Source organism: Sus scrofa, chromosome 5 (assembly GCF_054392235.1).
Source record: "Sus scrofa isolate SSC_HxYL_T2T_F1_AM1 chromosome 5, Sscrofa_HxYL_maternal_Yorkshire_Landrace_v2.0, whole genome shotgun sequence".
Lineage (NCBI taxonomy): Eukaryota > Metazoa > Chordata > Mammalia > Artiodactyla > Suidae > Sus > Sus scrofa.
This window is the reverse complement of record NC_139387.1, coordinates 9,680,651-9,700,320: the sequence shown is the minus strand read 5'-3', so window position 1 is coordinate 9,700,320 and position 19,670 is coordinate 9,680,651. Positions and strand designations below refer to the sequence as shown.

The 19,670-nt window shown below is 48.8% G+C and overlaps 1 protein-coding gene across 30 annotated transcripts in view; it reads right to left on the bottom strand.

Moving 5' to 3' along the window:
• Positions 1-19,670, bottom strand: part of PLA2G6 (phospholipase A2 group VI) — a 92,770-nt gene that overhangs the window by 61,012 nt on the left and 12,088 nt on the right. For 11 of the 30 annotated variants that reach the window (XR_014803054.1, XR_014803062.1, XR_014803058.1 and 8 more), the window contains exon 1: positions 2,934-2,980. The exons of 12 other annotated variants lie outside the window; for them this stretch is intronic. Coding sequence is in view for 2 of the 18 variants with exons in the window: in XM_084955345.1 (XP_084811471.1) it covers positions 2,137-2,163 (27 nt within the window). In the remaining 16 variants the exon portion in view is untranslated. Of the gene's footprint in view, positions 1-2,136; positions 2,981-19,670 lie in introns of those variants that run through there. 7 more of the 30 variants (XR_014803056.1, XM_084955345.1, XM_084955352.1 and 4 more) reach the window with 3 other exon arrangements.

The window sequence follows — 19,670 nt, the reverse complement described above, 5'->3', positions numbered from 1 at the left end:
TCGTCCCAGACTCTTCCCTAAGCCAGAGAGGAATGGGGGGGGCGGCCCTCCTGCCCCTACACACCCAACACCACCTGCTTAGCGCCAGATGCCCCACCAAGTTTTGGGGTAATTATCATATTTATTTCTCAAAACACACATAAGAGAAGCTATCCTTTTCCCCAAGTTACACACAGTTAACTGAGGGGCAAGAAGTGATGTCATCTGCCAGGATCTGAACCCAACGAGTCGTAATCCTCAAGCTGCCTTTGGGGAAAATCCTGAATGGAAAGTGGCTGAGTGAAGCTTGGTGTGTAGTCCCCTGTTCCCCGAAAGCCAAGGCCCTCACTGTCACTGATGTGAGTCAGGGCAAAATGGCCTTTCTGAAATGGAAAAGGCGTCTCTTTCATTCACTCTGCTCAGCGGGACCACGGATGGAGAGCAAACTGCCCAGAACTACTGCTGAAGTTCCCGAGCACAGGGGACCTTGATGGCTTTAGGAGATCTTTGGGCTGGTGGCATGGTACATACTGGGTGGCCCGTTTTATGATTCCCTCTACAAATATTGATCAGTGATCTATTCTGTGGCAGGCAACATTACCACTGCTGAGAACACACTGGCGAACAGACAAGATCCCTGCCCTCCTAGAACTTCACTTTAGAGAGGGCTGTAATAAAGAGGATAAACAGGCAAAATATATATACAGGTTCTGAATACTGATAGGTGTTCAGGAGTAAAATGAACCAGAAATGGGTGATAGGAAGTGTCCAGGTGGAGACAAATTTTTGATAGGGTGACTAGTCCTCACCAAGAACTTAACTTTGAATAAAGACAAAGTAAATGAAGGCAAAAGTCATATGGATACGCAGATGAAGCGGTTTCCAGGCAAAGGGAAGAGCCTGTGCAAAGGCCCTGGGGCTGGAGTATCCCCTCACTACAACCCCCCACCCCTTCCACACACACCCAGTACAAATGTGCAAACACACACACACACACACACACACACACACACACACACACACACACGGCATTTAAATTCCTCCTTCCTCTATGTCTTGCGGATGTCATTGTGCTGAGTGAGAAGGAAACTCCCTCTGAGAACACTGTCATCTAACAAGAAAGTAACCCCTGAAAAGGAGAAAAAAGTACCCTGAGCCCTGAGACAAGCCAGAGACCCTCCCAGAGCTTCACTCCCAGAGCAGAGTGATTACACAGGCTCTGGAGTTAGAAAGTACAAAATTCAGATTCCAGCTCCAACCCCTCAGGCAACTCAAGTGCCCTCTCTGCCTTCTGTTACATGGGAAGAGCACTGGCTCTGAGGGTAGCCTAGCACAGAGTAAACACCTCACCAATATTTGTTAAATAAATGAGAAAGGAATGAATAAATGGCAAGGAGAGTATATAAAAGAGGCTGACTCATAGCAGAGAGACAATAAATTTGCCAAATGCTAAATGAGAGACTGGTTTTTCCCTCCTTGATTTCTCATTCTATTCCTTTCCCTTTTCTGCCTATGGCACAATAGCAAACCCACGCATTTGTACAGGACCACGCTGGTTACAAAGTTTGGCTTTCCACTTTTTCACAAGTTTTAAATCTCATAGCAGCCCTAGGAAGGCAGGAAATACAATCCCCCTGTCACAGATGAGAAAACTGAGACTCGGATAGAACACAGCCTACAAACGCCAGGAAAATTTTAAAGCAGAGACAATAACAAAAACACTGCACTCAGCCCAAGGGTGGAGCATGTGCAATGCTAAACCGAACCTGCCTGACATCCTGTTGGGTGGGTAAGAGGGCAGGTAAGGGAAAGATCCAGAAGCTTAGGGGAAGGGAAGGTATTTGTTTGGGGTCACATGCGTAGTCCATTAAAAAAACTGGCACAGATCCCTGAGCCCTGTGCCCTCCCTGTCCCACACCCACAGGTCTGCTGGTTCCAGTCACATGGTCACACGGGCCACGCGCTTCCTGTCACCAGCTTCCAGGTCATCAGTGGGAGCAGGAGGTGGACACAGGATTAACAGATAGGGAGACTCCAGGGTGACTAGGATAGGGAAAGGAGGGAGCATGGGGGTTGGGGGTAGGCACAGGAGAGACAATAAGCACGGAGAAGCAGGCAGTTAGAAACAGGGGGAAAGGGGTTCCAGTTGTGGCTCACCAGGTTATGAACCCCACCAGTATCCATCAGGACTCGGGTTCGATTCCTGGCCCCTCTCAGTGGGTTAAGGACCGAAATTTAAAAAAAAAAAAAAAGGATCCAGGCTTGCCCTGAGCTGTAGTGTAGGTCCCAGACTCAACTCAGATCCCATGTGGCCGCAGCTGGGCTTAGGCCAGTAGCTACAGCTCTGATTTGATCCCTAGCCTGGAAACTTCCATATGCCTCGGATGCAGGCCTAAAAAGACAAAAAAAAAAAAAAAAAAAAAAAATGGGGAGAGTGATGGAGAACAGGGGAGACAGATGAGAGGAACGCAGAAGACAGAGGTGAAGTGGGTGATCAAGGAACACACTGAGGTGAAGTCGGGAGCACTTAGAAAGGCACAGGAAGGAAGGAAGCTGGGGACAATGAATGGGAACCAGAGTGAAAGCTGGGAGCACGAAGGGGCACTGAGAGTTGGGAGACGACTGGAAGAGGTTGACTCAGGAAGTGAGGGATAGACGAGAGGCACTCAAGAAAGAAAGAGGTACTGAGAAGGGTCCCCGGGTCCCCGAGGGAACGCAAGTTAGAGATGAGACAAGAGCCATCACCAGATGGGAGCTGGGAACGATGGAGGATCAAAGGGTGGAAGCTGGGGGGCACTCAGAGGTCAAACAAAGGTTAATGGAGGACATGCCTCAGAATCGGGGAACAAGAGTATGGGCCGAAACAGGGTCCCGGTGGAGGCCAAAGAATCTAGGGTGCCGGGGAGATTTGGGAAAGGGCCCCCTGGCCCCGCCTCCCCTGCATCGTCACTCACCTCGGCTTACTCAGCACTTCTACTTCCTTCTACTTCCGCAAACAGACGAGCCCCGGGCCACGTGACGTCTCGGCCCTGCTCTCCGCCAATCACCGAAGCCTGTGCTTCGCGAGAGGCGTGCTTGGGCGGGGCCCCGCCATCTTTTATAACTGCCCAATGGAAGGGGCTCCCACGACCGAGGGAGGCCGGGCTTTGGGCTGGAGCCAATCCTCGGCGGCGGGGCGCGGCCATGTCTGTGCGGGGCGGAAGGTGCACGTGACCATTCTTGGGCAGACATGTTAATAGGAAGTCGGAGTCTCACAGTTCTCCGCCTTCCGCCTCCGAAAAAAAACGGTTGGAGGCATGAGGTCTGATCCTAACCTAATGACAGCTCGTAAAGATAAAAATAAAACCGACAGAGCTGTAGGGCATAACAAGCAGTAACCTGTTTTGATTTTGCCGGTACCCCCCAAGCCAGGGTTGCCAGATGTAGCAAATAAAAATACAGGACACCCAGTGAAATCTGTTTTCAGCTGGACAGCCAATAATTTCTTTTCTTTTTTCTTTTCTTTTTTTTTTTTTTTTTTGTCTTTTGTCTTTTTGTTGTTGTTGTTGCTATTTCTTGGGCCGCTCCCGCGGCATATGGAGGTTCCCAGGCTAGGGGTCTAATCGGAGCTGTAGCCCCCGGCCTACGCCAGAGCCACAGCAACACGGGATCCGAGCCGCGTCTGCAACCTACACCACAGCTCACGGCAAAGCCGGATCGTTAACCCACTGAGCAAGGGCAGGGACCGAACCCGCAACCTCATGGTTCCTAGTCGGATTCGCTAACCACTGCGCCACGACGGGAACTCCCAATAATTTCTTAGTAGAGGCAAAAAATGCTAAGTATAGTTAAGCTAAAAAATTATTCCTTGTTAGCTGGCAGCCCTATCCCAAGCCGATCTCAGGAAATATCTTAGCATCTTTAGCAGAAACTTGAGCAAATGACATGGTCTCTTTGAACGCCTCATCTGAGAATTGGGCACAGTAATATCTCATAGTGTTGTCATGACTGGAGGTAAATTAGTCCCCCTACGGGCACACAGTGGGATTTGGATAAATGACAGTTGTTAGGATTAGTAATGCCGAGAATGAGGTGCGTTAAAGAGAAGGGAGGAGGCTGGGTTTTAGTCATAGATCCGCTTCTGACTGAAAAGATCGTGTCCCCTCTCCAGCCTGCCAGGCTTGGTTGGACAACTTTTCTTCCCCTAACGATTCCCCAAACCTAGATCTAGATAAATTCTTATGGGAAGGGTAATTGCCTTTTGCCATTCCTGTGAATAGAAGAATATGTCTACCTGTCTGTCCTAGATATCAGTGCCCAGACCAGGCAGCCAATGCAACTGAAGCAGGATTTAATTAAGAAGCTAAACAGGTTGTAAAACTAACCACAGTAGCTACTATTTGTACCAAGCTTTGCCAGTTACAAAGTAACTTGACTTCACACCCATCATCTCAGGATAGTAGTTACTCTTACTCATATTTTACAGGTGAAGAAACAGCCTTGAAACAGATTAAAATTTTGTTCAGGAGTTTCAGCTTACAGGTGAGAGAATGTGAAGAAGACTCAGAATTCGCAATGAAAACATCTTGCCCTCCACACCCCAAACAATTGAAGTTAGGGCGATGGTTATCAGGGAGTTTGCAAAAGGGCAGGCATTCCACCCACTGCTGAGCAATCTGACTTGAGAAACCTCAGAGGTTCAACAGGATGAGTCCCATTCCCTAGCAAGTACCCTCCCTTATTCAAGGTGGGTCTTCGAGGCAGGTTTGGAAACAGACACACAACTGAGTCTGAAATGCAGAAAAGGCCAAGGAAGAGAGCCAGATCAATCATCTGGATCAATCATTAGAACCACGCAAAGACCCACAGAGGAAATCAATAAAATAGAGCAGAAAGAAATACCTAGAAGAAAATAATATGATGGACTCAAGGCCTGATGAGTTGAGTGCCCCTCCCCTGGGTATTTCTGGTGGAAACTGTTAAATGAGTGGACAAAACAAGAAATGGAGAACAGGGAGTTAAGAGTTCCCTGGTGGTGCAGTGGATTAAGATCTGGCATTGTCACTGCTGGGGCTAGGGTCGCTGCTGTGGCATGAGTTCAATCCCTGACTTGGAACTTCCACATGCTGTAGGTGCAATCAGAAAAAAAAAAAAGAAAAGTTAGGGAGTTACTAGTAGAATTGCTCCAACACAGAATACTGCTGGAGTTTGTGTTGGATCAATTCAAGTCAAAGAGCTTCTCTTGAGGGGCTGTGCTAGGCCCTGTAGCTACAATCATCTCAGAGCCCAAAGGGTCAGATTAGACCAAGTCCCCTGCCTCATGGAGTTCAATGGAAATTTAACAAACATGCTCACATGTGCAATTTTACCCTCTTATCTTGTTTGATCTTCACAACAATCAAAGAAGAAGAAGAAAAAGAAGAAGTACTGTTATCTCCACCTTATCCCATTGTGACTCAGTCGATTAAGAATCCGACGTGGTATCTGTGAGGATGTGGGTTGGAACCCTGACCTTGCTCAGGGGGTTAAGGATCCAGCATTGCCACAAGCTGCAGTGTAAGTTGCAGAGGTGGCTCAGATCGGATGTTGCCCTGGCTGGGGCGTAGGTCTCAGCTACCACTCTGATTCGACCCCTAGCCCAGGAACTTCAGGAAGGTGTGGCCATAAAAAGGAAAAAAAAAAAAAAAAAAGAATCCTGAGGGGAAATGATTTGCAGAGTCACCTGTTAATGAGAGGCAGAACCAGACGTGACTCTGGGAATTGGCTTTTCTTTCGCAAAACTATCAGAGGACCTGCTGTGTTTCAGGCAGTGTTCTTGGTGCTAAGGAAACCACAACAAACACAATAGACAAAAATCCTGCCCTCGTAATGTTGACAGTCCTGGGGGGAGAGACAGACCATACACAAGGCAGAGAGGTCAGGCACAGAGTGTGTTCTGCTAAAGTGTTTGGTGAAGCATCGTGGCATTAGCATCTTACTTTCAAAAAACCTAGAGTGTTGAATGTGGGGTTGCGTACATGAGTGCCTTTGTGCTGGTCCTCCCATTTCCTGTGTGTTTGAACACTTTATAATTAAAAAGTTGGGAAAGGAGTTCCCATTGGGGCCTAGCAGGTTAAGAACCTGACTAGGATCCATGAGGATGCAGGTTGGATCCCTGGCCTCCCTCAGTGGGTTAAAGGATCTGGCATTGCCTTGAGCTGTGGTGTAGGTCACAGACGGGGCTGATTGGACCCCTAGTCTGGGAAACTCCACATGCCTCGGGTGCAGCCCTAAAAAGAAAAAAAAAAAAAGTTGGGAAGAAATACAGTGGTTTGGTGGGTGATATAGGCTGTGGGGTGAAAGCAGGGAGGGAAACGGGGAGGACTGCAATTTTTTGTTTTTGTGTTTTACGGCCAAACCCACTGCATATGGAAGTTCGCAGGCCAGGGATTGCATCCGAGCCACAGCTGGGGCAAAACTGGATCCTTTAACCCACCGCCCTGGGCCAGGGATCAAACCCAAGCCTCCGCAATGACCTGAGCCATTGGATTTTTTTTTTCCATCTTTTTAGGGCCGGACCCACAGCAACTGGAATTTTCCAGGCTAGGGATTGAATCGGAGCTGTAGCTGCTGGCCTACACCACAGCCACAGCAATGCCAGCTCAGGGCTGTGTCTGTGACCTACACCACGGCTCACGGCAATGCCGGATCCTTAACCCACTGAGTGAAACCAGGGATTGAAGCTGCATCCTCATGGATGCTAGTCAGATTCGTTTCCCCTGAGCCGTAATGGGAACGCCGTGCAGTTGGATTCTTAACCCACTGCGCCCCAGCAGGAACTCGGAGGACTGCAGTTTTAAAAAGTGGCCAGGGAAGGCCTGATTGAGAAGAGAGACATTTAAAAAAAAAAAAAAAAAAAGAGGGAGATGAGAGCAAGCGCTGTGATAGATAACCCAGGGCAGGGCATTCCAGATGGAGGGAAAAGCAAGAGCAAAGGCCCTGAGGCAGCAGTCTCCTTCACCTGTTTCAGGAAAAGCAAAGAGGCCGCTGTGCCTGAAGTAGAATGTGAGGGAGCTTGGTCGGTATGAGGTCAAGGGCCTGTCGGGGCCTGCAGGACACTATAGACCATTTTTCAACCTTGGCTTTCACTCTGAGGGAAATGGGGAGCCATGGGAAGTTTGGGGCACAGGAGGAACCTGATCCACTTAGATTTTAAGAAACTGTGTCTGTTTGGAAGGAACGGGCTGCAAGGCAAGGCAGAGGCTGGGAGACCAATGAGGCAGCTACTGCTGAAACCCAGGTGAGAGATGGTGGCACAACCACCAGCCCATTCAATCATCACAAGTGTAGAATCATTGCAGTTGGGATTTGCATGATGATAAAATATGTAAGGTACACTCCAATATTCGTTGCGGCACTATTTTCAATAGCCAAGACATGGAAACAACCTAAATGTCCATCGACAGAGGAGTAGATAAAGAAGATGTGGTACATACACATGATGGAATATTACTCAGCCATTAAAAGGAACGAAATACCAGCATTTTTAGCAACATGGATGGACCTAGAAATTATCATGCCAAGTGAAGTCAGCCAGACAATGAGACGCCAACATCAAACGCTTTCACTGACATGTGGAATCTGAAAAAAGGACACAGTGAACTTTGCAGAATAGGCAATGACTCACAGACTTGGAAAAACTTACCGTTTCCAAAGGAGACAGTTTGGGGGGTGGGGGGATGCTCTGGGGTTGTGGGATGGAAATCCTATAAAATTGGATTGTGATGATCATTGTACAACTATAGATGTAATAAATTCATTGAGTAATAAAAAAAATGTTTAAGGTACAGAGGGCATTCTGAGAAGGCGTGGTTGGACTCTGTCCTGGGGGAAGCTTTATGAAAAGATGATTCTTGAGCAGGGGCGGGCAAACTCTCCTGCCTGCCACCTGTTCCTGGAGAGAACATTTTATTGGAAACACAGCACCACTTGTTTACATGTCTACGATTTCTCCAAAGGCAGAGATGAGTCATCATGACAGAAACTGTATGGCCCACAAGGCCTGAAATATGTCTATCTGGACCGTTACAGAAAAAAAAAAAAAAAATTACCAACCCTTATTCTTACGTTGGGTTTCAAAGGTTGAATAGGAGTTGGCCAGCTGGATTAGGAAAGTAAGAACATTCCACGTGGAAAGAATCTCATGGTAACATCATGAGATTGTGCGGATCATTGGAGGAGCTGCTAGAGGTCGAACATTGTTGGAACCCAGTATGTGAGCAAATGCGAGGGCAGGTGGGCCCCAGAGGCCAAGCACGAAGGGTCTCAGGAGCCAGGAGGAGGGGGAGGAGGACCTTGCCCTGCAGGCAGTGGGAGCCCTGGAAGGGATAAAAGCAGGGAAGTAACTGGAAAAAAAAAAAATCACCCTGCTTCTGTGGGAGAGGTGATTGGAGGGCCCAGAGGCCATGAGGCAGCTGTGTAATGATTACACTAATTAGGTGGCTTCTGATCTGAGGAGGGGGCCACTGGGACTTGCGGCCTCCTTGGGAAGGAAATGAGTACAGGTGACCTTGAGCTATGAGGTGGCAGCCATGTGTCTTCTGGCGCAAGGGGGAAGCCAGTCCTGGCCAGCCAAGGCAGGATTTCCCCAAGCTGGGGGCCCCTCGGCCCAGCTCGGGAGCTCACGGCACAGGTTGTGGGCTGAGTGGAGGCTGGTTCTCAGGGCCAGGGAGCCAGGGAAGCTTGGATGGGGAGGGTTTGGAGAGGCTGAGTGAGCAGAGGGCATGTCAGACAAAGATGCAGGCCCTGCTAATGATCTTGCAGAATCTGACTTCTCAGGACGGGGTCTAATGGGAAGCTCCTGGGGGTCAGAGTGTGCAAGGCCTTCATCCCTTTCTGCTTTCTCCTGGGCTCCTCATCCTCACTTCACTTCCGTTCCTTCAGCCAGCAATTATGAAGGACCTACGTGCACAGGCCATCACTTCTGGTGCTGTGGGGCCACATGAAAGATGCATATCCCTGTCCTGAAAGTTCACAATTTAATACATAGTTGCCTCAAATACAGAGATAATCAGAAGTTCCTATTGTGGCTCAGCAGGTTAAGAACCCAACTAATATCCATGAGGATGTGGGTTCGATTCCTGGCCTCGCTCAGTGGGTTAAGGATCTGGCGTTGCCATGAGCTGTGGTGTAGGTCGAAGATGCGGCTCAGACCTGGCATTGCTGTGCTGTGGCTGGGAACTTCCATATGCCGTAGGTGCAGCCCTAAAAAAAAAGGCCAAAAAATAAATAAATAAATAAAGTGACATGTGAGCTGGTATAGAAGGACAAGCTGAAGCTGGGGGGAGTGGATAGGGGGTGGTTTCCAGCAGAGGGGTCTGCAAGAGCCAGAGTGTGGGGGTGTGGATGACTCGGAATCCAAAGGAGCCAGAGCCCAGGGAGGGTGGTGAGAGCTGAGAGAGCAGAGGAAGCAGAGGCCCGATCTAGAAGGTCTATGTGAAAAGAGTGTGGGGAGTTCCCTGGTGGCCTAATGGTTAAGGACCAGGCATTGTCACTGCTGTGACTTGGGTCACTGCTGGGGCACGGGTTCGATCCCCAGCCCAGGAAATTTTATGTGCTATGGGCATGGCCAAAAAAGAAAAGGAGTCTGAACTTTGTTCTGAAGGCACTGGGGAGCCATGGTAGTTTCTGAGCAGAGGAGCTTCCTGGTCGTGATGACGTGTTAGAAAGCTCTCTCTGCCTTCCTCATGGAGGCTGGATTAGAAGGTGCTGGAGGCAGGAAGACCAGGCAGGACGCCCTTGCCATTGCCCAGGAGGGGGATGCTGTGATTTGAACTGAAGCCACAGCGGAGGGAAGCGAGGGAGGATGCAGGGGAGCTAAGGTGATAAGGTCACAGGGATATGGTGACTGGTTGGCTGGGGGCGTGAGGGAGAGGGATGCGGCAAGGATGGTGGTCTGGTTTCTCTCTAGGGTGACTGAGTGGAAGTGGTGTCACCAGCCTATTCAAGAAACGCAGGGAGGCACAGGCCGGGAGGGTGACTCGAAGTGGTGTTGTGACTGGGTTGGGGTGGACGTGCTGGGGGAAGGGCAGGGGAAATTCATGCTTGCTGTGCAGATGCTTAGACAGATCTGGCTCATGAGAAACAGAGGCGAGCAGTGAGAGAGGTTGGAGCCGTCAGCATCAGATGTTGCCTAAGCTCTTGAGGGGCAATAGGACTCTCCTGGGAGAAGAGTCAAGGGCCAGGGCCGAAGCTCTGAACATCACCGATCATTGAGAGGTCAAGAAGGCACCCCAGGTTCATTGCAGCACTATTACAATAGCCAAGACAGGGAAGCAACACAAATGTCCATCAACAGAGGAATGGATAAAGAAGATGTGGCGTATATGTATAATGATGGAATGTTATGCAGCCATAAAAAAGAATGAAATAACGCCACCTGTAGCAGCATGGATGGACCTAGAGATTGTCATACTGAGTGAAGTTAGAGAAAGATAAATATCATATGATATCGCTTATATGTGGAATCTACTAAAAATGATACAAAAGAACTTATTTATAAAACAGAAGCAAACGCAGATTTCAGAACCAATCTTATGGTTACCGTACATAAAACCATTGCGGGGAGGGAGGAATTGGGAGGTTGGGAGTGATATATACACACCACACTATAAAATAGATGATAAACTAGAACCTACTGAATAGCACAGGGAAATCTACTCAATAGTTTGTAATAACCTATATGGGAAAAAAATGGATATAGTTATATGTATAACTGATCCACTTTGTTATACACCTGAAACTAACACAACATTGTAAGTCAACTACGCTCCAATAAAATGTTTTTAATTTAAAAAATTTAGGAGTTCCCATTGTGGCTCAGTGGTTAATGAACCCAACTAGGATCCATGAGGATGCGGCTTTGATCCCTGGCCTCTCTCAGTGGGTTAAGGATCCGGCATTGCTGTGAGCTGTGTTGTAAGTCGCAGATGCAGCTCGGATCTGGCATGGTATAGGCCGACCGATTGGACCCCCAGCCTGGGAACCTCCACATGCCACGTGTGTGGCCCTAAAAATAAAACAAAAAAGAAATTAAAGTTACTATAAAATAAAAATTTGTACTGGAGAGGAGTTCCGTTGTGGCTCAGCAGTAAGCTAGTATCCACTAGGGCTCAGGTTTGATCCCTGGCCTCACTCAGTAGGTTAAGGAACTGGCGTTACCGTGAGCTGTGGTGTAGGTCGCAGACTTGGCTTGGATCTGGTGTGGCTGCGGCTGTGGTGTAGGCCGGCAGCTGTAGCTCTGATTCGACCCCTAGCCTGGGAACCTCCATATGCCCTGAGTGTGACCCTAAAAAGACAAAAACAAAACAAAAAAACAAACCACTTTACAACAATCCTTGGAAGCAGGCATGCTTAGCAGATTTAGCCAAGTGAATTCACCAATGTTTTACTGTTGAATCTAACAGTACTACTTTATTTTCCTACTTTACAAATCGGAAAATCATCTTGATTAATATTGCCGTTGCTTCTGTCAACATACACACAATACACACATACGCGCATCTGATATATAGAGTTAAATAGAAAGAACACTTGATAAATTCATACTGATACTTCCAGTTCAGATTCAGCACCAGATTTTTACTTAACCTCTTCTCTATTCCCCCAGTATCTCTTTTGTTCCACATCAAGAATCTTGATTTTCTGGAGTTTTTGTCATGGCGCAGCGGAAACGAATCCCACTAGTATCCATGAGGAAGAGAGTTCGATCCCTGGCCTACCTCACTGGGTTAAGGATCCGGCGTTGCCGTGAGCTGTGGCGTAGGTCACAGATGAGGCTCAGAGCCCGTGTTGCTGTGGCTGTGGTGTAGGCTGGCAGCTGTAGCTCTGATTCAAAAGATACACACCTCACAGCACTTTGTGAGATAACAGGTTCACAAAGGATGCGTACGGTACACAGGACAACAATTTGTAGCCCAGCCCAGTGCAGGGACACTGTCTGCCAGCCCCTCCCATTTGCCTTTGATTTCAAAGGAGGAGGGAAGAGGAGGGGGAGGAGGGCCCAGGATTCCCCACGGGAGGAACAGCCTGTGGGAAACAGCACATCTTTCTCCAAAGAAGCCCAGGGTTGTGCCTGGCATGGGTGGCAGGTGAGAGCATGGCCCGTGAGTCAGACCAACCTGAGTTCAAGTCGTCCTCCCCCAGGGACTAACTGTGTGATACTGGGCAAGTTTGCTCACCTCTCAGAGTCTCAATTTCCTCCCCTGCAACATAGCAACAATACTACCTAACGCCTAAGATGGGGAGGATTAAGGGCGTCAGGGAACACCACACCCAGCAACCAGGGGTAGCCCCTGGGCAATTGGGAAATCAGTCCATTTCCTCAGCTTTAAAATGGGGCTGGGAGTTCCCATCATGGCTCACCAGGTTAAGAACCCAACATTGTATCCATGAGGATGCAGGTTTTTTTTTTTTTTTTGTCTTTTTTGCTATTTCTTGGGCCGCTGCCACGGCATATGGAGGTTCCCAGGCTAGGGGTCTAATCGGAGCTGTAGCTGCCAGCCTACGCCAGAGCCACAGCAACGCAGGATCCGAGCCGCGTCTGCAACCTACACCACAGCTCACAGCAACGCTGGATCGTTAACCCACTGAGCAAGGGCAGGGACCGAACCCGCAACCTCATGGTTCCTAGTCCGATTCGTTAACCACTGCGCCACAACGGGAACTCCATGAGGATGCAGGTTTGATCCCTGGCCTCTCTCAGTGCGTTAAGGATCCAGCATTGCCAAAAGGTGCAGCATAGGTCGAAGATGTGGCTCTGATCCCGGTGTGGCTGTGGCTCTGATCCCGGCGTGGCTGTGGCTCTGGCTTAGCCTGGCAGCTGCAGCTCCAATTCGACCCCTAGCTTGGGAACTTCCATATGCCACAGGTGCGGCTATAAAAAGAAAAAAAAAAGTAATAAAAATAAATCAATAAAATGGGGCTGACCATTTCTGTACCATCGTTCCCCCTTACTGGGAAGGGTTATTATGAAAAGGAAAATTTGAAGTTATAAAGACATTGATGTGATCAAAGTGCAGATCCTTCGGGGGGTGGTTGGTTTATTTAGCGGTGGGAGAAAAGGGCTGGGAGACTATAGACTATGCCAAGAGGTCTTGGGCACTTGGCACAGTGCCGGGCTCAAAGGAAGCCTCTCATAAATATAATAGGAATAAGTAGAGTCAGAAGGAACAAGCAGTCATAAGGAAATGGCACAGGGCATGTGACGGGTGGAAGAGCTGGGACAAGATAAGGTGCCTGACGATGCTGAAAGAGATGCCCTGATTATCACTCCCACCTGGTAGAGGGACCCACAGGCAACGTGGCACCTCACCTGGCTTATGGAGCTGTCTGGGACAGCGGGCCAGGGAAGGCCAAGGGATCCAGGGACAGGAGTTCATGGGGGCCTGGAAATCAAATCTCAGGGCAGGAAGGGCCCCCAGAAAACACCCAACAGGGAAACCTTAGGCCAGCTCTGGTCTCTTCCATGGCAGCCCAGCCTCTCGCTGTTTTATAAGGCAGGATGTGCCTCACAGTGAGCTTTTTATAATTTTTTTTTTCTTTTGTCTTTTTGCCTTTTCTAGGGCCACTCCCACGGCATATGGAGGTTCCCAGGCTAGGGGTCTAATTGGAGCTGCAGCTACCGGCCTACACCACAGCCACAGCAACCTGGGATCCGAGCGGCATCTGCAACCTACACCACAACTCATGACAATGCTGGATCCTTAACCCACTGAGCAAGGCCAGGGATCGAACCTGCAACCTCATGGTTCCTAGTCAGATTCACTAACCACTGTGCCACTACGGGAACTCCAAAAATATTTTAAATATTTATTAAAGTATAGTTGATTTACAATGTTGGGCCAATTGCTGCTGTACAGCAAAATGATCCAGCCATATACATACATACGTTCCCCTTCTTGTCTTCCATCATGGTCTTTATCCTAAAAGACTGGATATAGTTCCCTGTGCTGTACAGTAGAACCTCGTTGCTTATCCAGTCTCAGAGCCGACTTTCATTTGAAGAAAGTTTACTGCGGTTTGAGATGGTTTAAACATCACTGGCCTGGAGTTCCCTGGTGGCTCAATGGGTTAAGGATCTGGCATTGTCACTACAGTGGTTCAGGTCTCTGCTGTGGCACAGTTTTGATCCCTGGCCAAGGAATCTCTTTCTTTTCTTTTCTTTTCTTTTTTGTCTTTTTTGTCTTTCTAGGGCCACACCCGTGGCATATGGAGGTTCCCAGACTAGGGGTCGAATCAGAGCTACAGTTGCTGGCCTACACCACAGCCACAGCAATGCAGGATCTGAGCCGCAGCTCATGGCAACGCTGGATCCTTAACCCACTGAGCAAGGCCAGGGATTGAACCTGCAACCTCGTGGTTCCCTCGTTGGATTCGTTTCTGCTGCACCACGGTGGGAACTCCAGGAATTTCTTTATACCACAGGAAACTGCAGGTGTGGCCAAAAAACCCAAAACAAAACAGAACAAAAAAACCCCACTGGAGTTCCTGTTGTGGCACAGCAGTAACGAATCTGACTAGTATCCTTGAGGATGCGGGTCTGATCCCTGGCCTTGCTCAGTGGGTTAAGGGTCCAGCATTGCCATGAGCTGTGATGTAGGTCACAGATGCGGCTCGGATCCTGTGTTGCTGTGGCTGTGGTGTAGGCCAGCAGCTACAGCTCTGATTTGACCCCTAGCCTGGGAATTTCCATATGCCACAGGTGTGGCCCTAAAAAGCAAAACTAAACAAAACAAGAAGACCCACTGACCTAATCCTACCCTCACTCTGCAGGTGGGGAAACAGACTGGGAGCGAGGGTTGCCCCACCCCAGAGTCAGCGAGGGGTCCAACCTGAGATCCTGGCTTGCGTCAAGCGTGATTACTGAGCAGCTATTCTTGGGCAAGGCACCTCCTGTGGGCCAGGATCCCACAGGGACCTGCCTGGGTGCTCTTTGGTGTTTTGGACCCTCGGGCAGGTGAACAGGGACCAGCTGGGCCAGTGAGAGGCTCTGCTGGCAGAGGGTGGCTCCCTTTCTAGAAACTGACCGCAAGGCCCCTCCCTGTGGCCAGGAGGTGGGGTCTCTGGACCCCGTGAGGTCATCACTGGTTTGGTTTCACTCACCTGGAGAAGAAGCAGGCTTCTCAGAGGGAGTGTCCTTGGGGACTTCGGAGGACTCAGGTCTCCCTAGCCCAGTATTTATCCATCTTTTATTCCATACTAGGCACTGTGCCCAATGCTTCTAATGTAAACCCAATAAATTGTTTCACAATCCTGGAAGCAGGCACGATTAGTAAACCCAGTTTACAAAGGAGCCCGAGACAGGGAGAGGTTAAGTCACTCAGCTGGGGAGGGGTGAGGCCAGGGTTGGAGCCCCCAGGCGATTTGACAGTCCCTACTTTATTATTTATTTATTTATTTATTTTTGTCTTTTTGCCATTTCTTGGGCTGCTCCCGCGGCATATGGAGGTTCCCAGGCTAAGGGTTGAATCGGAGCTGTAGCCACCAGCCTACGCCAGAGCCACAGCACTGCGGGATCCGGGCCGCGTTTGGGACCCACACCACAGCTCACGGCAACGCCGGATCCTTAACCCACTGAGCAAGGCCAGGGACCAAACCCACAACCTCATGGTTCCTGGTCGGATTCGCTAACCACTGAGCCACGACGGGAACTCCAAGAGAGTCCCTACTTTAAACAAACACAACTTTTTTTTATTAAAACCATAACTGCAGGGGGAGTTCCCCTTGTGGCGCAGTGGGTTAAGAACCTTATTGGAGGGAGTTCCCATCATGGCTCAGTGGAAACGAATCTGAGTAGTACCCATGAGGACACAGGTTCAATCCCTGGCCTTGCTCAAGGGGTTATGGATCCGGCGTTGCCTTGAGTTGTGGTGTAGGTCGCAGATGAGGCATGGATCCCACATTGCTGTGGCTGTGGCATAGGCCGGTGGCTACAGGTTGGGCTTGACCCCTAGCCTGGGAACCTCCATATGCCTCGGGTGTGGCCCTAAAAAGAAAAAAGAAAAAATTGAAAAAAGAACCTTATTGGTATCCATGAGGACAGGGGTTCAATCCCTGGCCTTGCTCAGTGGCTTAAGGATCCATCATTGCTGTGAGCTGTGGTGTAGGTTGCAGATGAGGCTTGGATCCTGGGTTGCTGTGGCTGTGGTGTAGGCCGGCAGCTGCAGCTCCACTTCAACCCATAGCCTGGGGTGTAGCCCTAAAACGAAAAAAAAACAACCCCCCCCAAAAAAACTGCAGGAATGATAGAGAATTTCCATCTGCTCTTCACCCAGATTCCCCAATTGTTAACGTTTTATCGCATTTTCTCTATAATCCCTTCTCAATCGATCTTGATTTGAATTATCTGAGAGTAAATTACAGCGATGCCCTTTACCTCACAGCACTTCAGTGTGTGATTTGTAAAATAAGGGCATTCTCGTCCATGACCACAGGAAAATGATCAAAACTGGGAAATGAACATCAATACGATTGATACAAACCTAGTATCAATCCCGTACAGGGGTTATTGACCTTATTCAGATTTTAATCTTCATAACGTCCTTCACAGCCAAGAAAATTCTGGATCACGTGTTGCCTTCACTCACCTCCTTCGACTCCTTTAATCTGGAAGAGCTCCCCATTCTTTGTCTTTTAGGATCTTATTTTTTTTTTTTTTTTGGTCTTTTTGCTATTTCTTTGGGCCGCTCCCGCGGCATATGGAGGTTCCCAGGCTAGGGGTCGAATCGGAGCTGCAGCCACCGGCCTACGCCAGAGCCACAGCAATGCGGGATCCGAGCCGCGTCTGCAACCTACACCACAGCTCAGGGCAACGCCGGATCGTTAACCCACTGAGCAAGGGCAGGGACCGAACCCGCAACCTCATGGTTCCTAGTCGGATTCGTTAACCACTGCGCCACGACGGGAACTCCGGGATCTTATTTTTTTTAAGTGTACGCTCTCAGTTATTTGGGAGAACACCTCTCAGTTTAGGTTCGATGTTTCCCCATGATGAGATTCCTTGCATGAATTTTTGGCAGGAACTCCACAAAAGTGATGCTGTGTCTTTCTCTGTAGCATCACTCAGGAGCTATCCATCTCAATTTGTCCTATTCCTGGTGATATTAACTTTGGTCACTTAGTGACAAGGGTACCTGCCAGGTGTCTCCACTGTAAGGTTACTGGCTTTCTATCTGTAATGAAAATTGTCTCTGGGGGTTTCCATCGTGGCTCAGCGGAAATTAATCTGACTAGCATCCTTGAGGACGAAGTTTCGATCCCCGGCCTTGCTTGTGGGTTAAGGATCCAGGGTTGCCATGAGCTGTTGTGTAGGTCGCAGATGTAGCTCGGATTCTGCGTTGCTGTGGCTCTGGCATAGGCTGGCGGCTACAGCTCCGATTTGACCCCTAGCCTGGGAACCTCCATATGCCGCATGAGCAGCCATAAAAAATAGATTAAAAAATAATAATAAGTGTCTCTGGAGCAACACTTTGAAACGTGTAATACCTTGTTTCGCATCAAATTTTCCTGCCTATTGATTCTTGTTGGAATCTGTTATTACTTAGCGGTCCTGGTGGTTGCTTTCTAATTTTACTATTGTTTCTACTTGAAAAAGGGGTTCTCGCTTCTCCTTATTTGCTTATTTATTCATATGAATATGGAGTCATGGATTCTTCTCTTTTTCAATAGGTTATAACCCATGGTTACTGTTATTTTTTTAGATGCTCACATTGTCCAAGATTTGGCATTAGGAGCCCCCTTCAAGCCAGAGAGCTCCCACTTTTAAATATGACACTGAACCTGACCCCCTTGCTATATAGTGGGAAAAAAAATAAACAAACAAATAAATAAATAAATAAATATGACACTGCACCGTGTCCCTTGACCTTGACCAGAAAGGGAGCCACACTTGAAGGGAGCAGCCCCTACCGGGTAGATGTTAAAGCACTTACCCTCTCAGTTGGGCAGGCAGGGGATGGGAGAGGGCTTAGGCCGCATGGTGTCCAGGGGTGTCGGGCAGACCCACTGGGGATTCATTCACTACCTGAGCACCTACTGTGGCCTCCGCTTTTGAAAAGCTCATAGAAAATGGAGAGAAAAAAAACAGGAGTTCTTGTTGTGGCTCACTGGTAATGAATCTGACTAGTATCCATGAGGATGTGGGTTTGATCCCTGGCCTCGCTCGGTGGGCTAAGGATCTGGCATTGCCTTGAGTTGTGGTGTAGGTCACAAATGAGGCTTGACTCCAACATTGCTGTGGCCGTGGTGTAGGCCAGCAGCTGTAGCTCCAAGTTGCCCCCCTACCCTGGGAACTTCCATATGACAGGGGTGTGGCCCTAAAAAGGCAAAAAAAAAAAAAAAAAAAAAAAAAAAAAGACACAAAAAAGGAGTTCCTGTTGTGACTCAGTGGTTATGAACCCGACTAGTATCCAGAAGGATGTGGGTTTCATCTCTGGCCTCACTTGGTGGGTTAACCATCCGGTGTTGTGGCAACTTCTGGTGTCGGTCAAAGACACCACTTGGATCCCGAGGTGCTGCTGCCGTGGCTGCAGCTCTGATTGGACCCCTAGCCTGGGAACTTCCATGTGCCACAGGTGCAGCCCCCAAACAAACCAAAAACCCCAAACCAAACAAGCAAACAAACAAAAACCAAGAAAAACCAATGAAGAACTTTTGTACCCCAAGAGGTAAGGCGAATGGCTCCCTTAGATACGTCAGTGTAAGAACAGGGGCAATTTTTGAGGGGAAGAGTTTGAGTACCAGACAAAGCGGCTGCAACATTTGATCACTTGGGAAGCTAGGGGTCAATGTGCATATGAAACCCACGGCCTTTGGGAGGCTTAAGGGATGGCTGTCACAGTTCCAGGCAGACTAAGGCCCAGTTGGAGGAAGCCTGACAAGGGCTCCGAAATCAAATTACACTACATCAAGGGAAGAAGGAGCCTTGCTGGTGACCAGCACTCCACCCAAAGACCTCCTAGAGGGACAGGTCCTGCGTCTTACTCAGTAAAATAAGGTAGCTGCTGTGATGTCAGTTTCACAGACAAGATGGCTCTTGGAGTGACAGCAGGCCCTTCAGGCAATGGAAACACGTGAGCAAAGAAAGAATGAACTGGGACACGCCCCTGTTTTGCCCCCAAAGCCACCTCTTTGGGGCGGAGCTCCAGGCCCTAAATACATCCTTCACATTTTGGGGCACAGCCCCAAATGTCTGGACCAGGAATTAGTCAGTCTTGGATTCAAATTCCAGTCTTGTACTTCCAGGCTGGGTGCCTTTGGAAAGTCACTTTACCTCTCTGGACTGTCACTCATTTATTTCTTCAACGTGCATTTATTGAGGGCTTACTGTGCTAGGCACAGGACATGCAGTGGTCAGCAAGATAGACAAGGGTCTACTTACATGAAACTTGCATTCTGATTGAAGACAGACCTGAACAATAAGCAAATAAGCAAGATAATACCCCATGGAGATATTAAGTTAATATAAAAACAAATTTCAGGGGTTCTCGTCGTGGCTCAGTGGTTAATGAATCCGACTAGGAACCATGAGGACAAGGGTTCGATCCCTGGCCTCTCTCAGTGGGTTAAGGATCTGGCATTGCCATGAGCTGTGGTGTAGGTTGCAGACACGGCTCCAATCCCATGTTGCTGTGGCTGTGGTGTCAGCTGGCAGCTATAGCTCCCATTGGACCCCT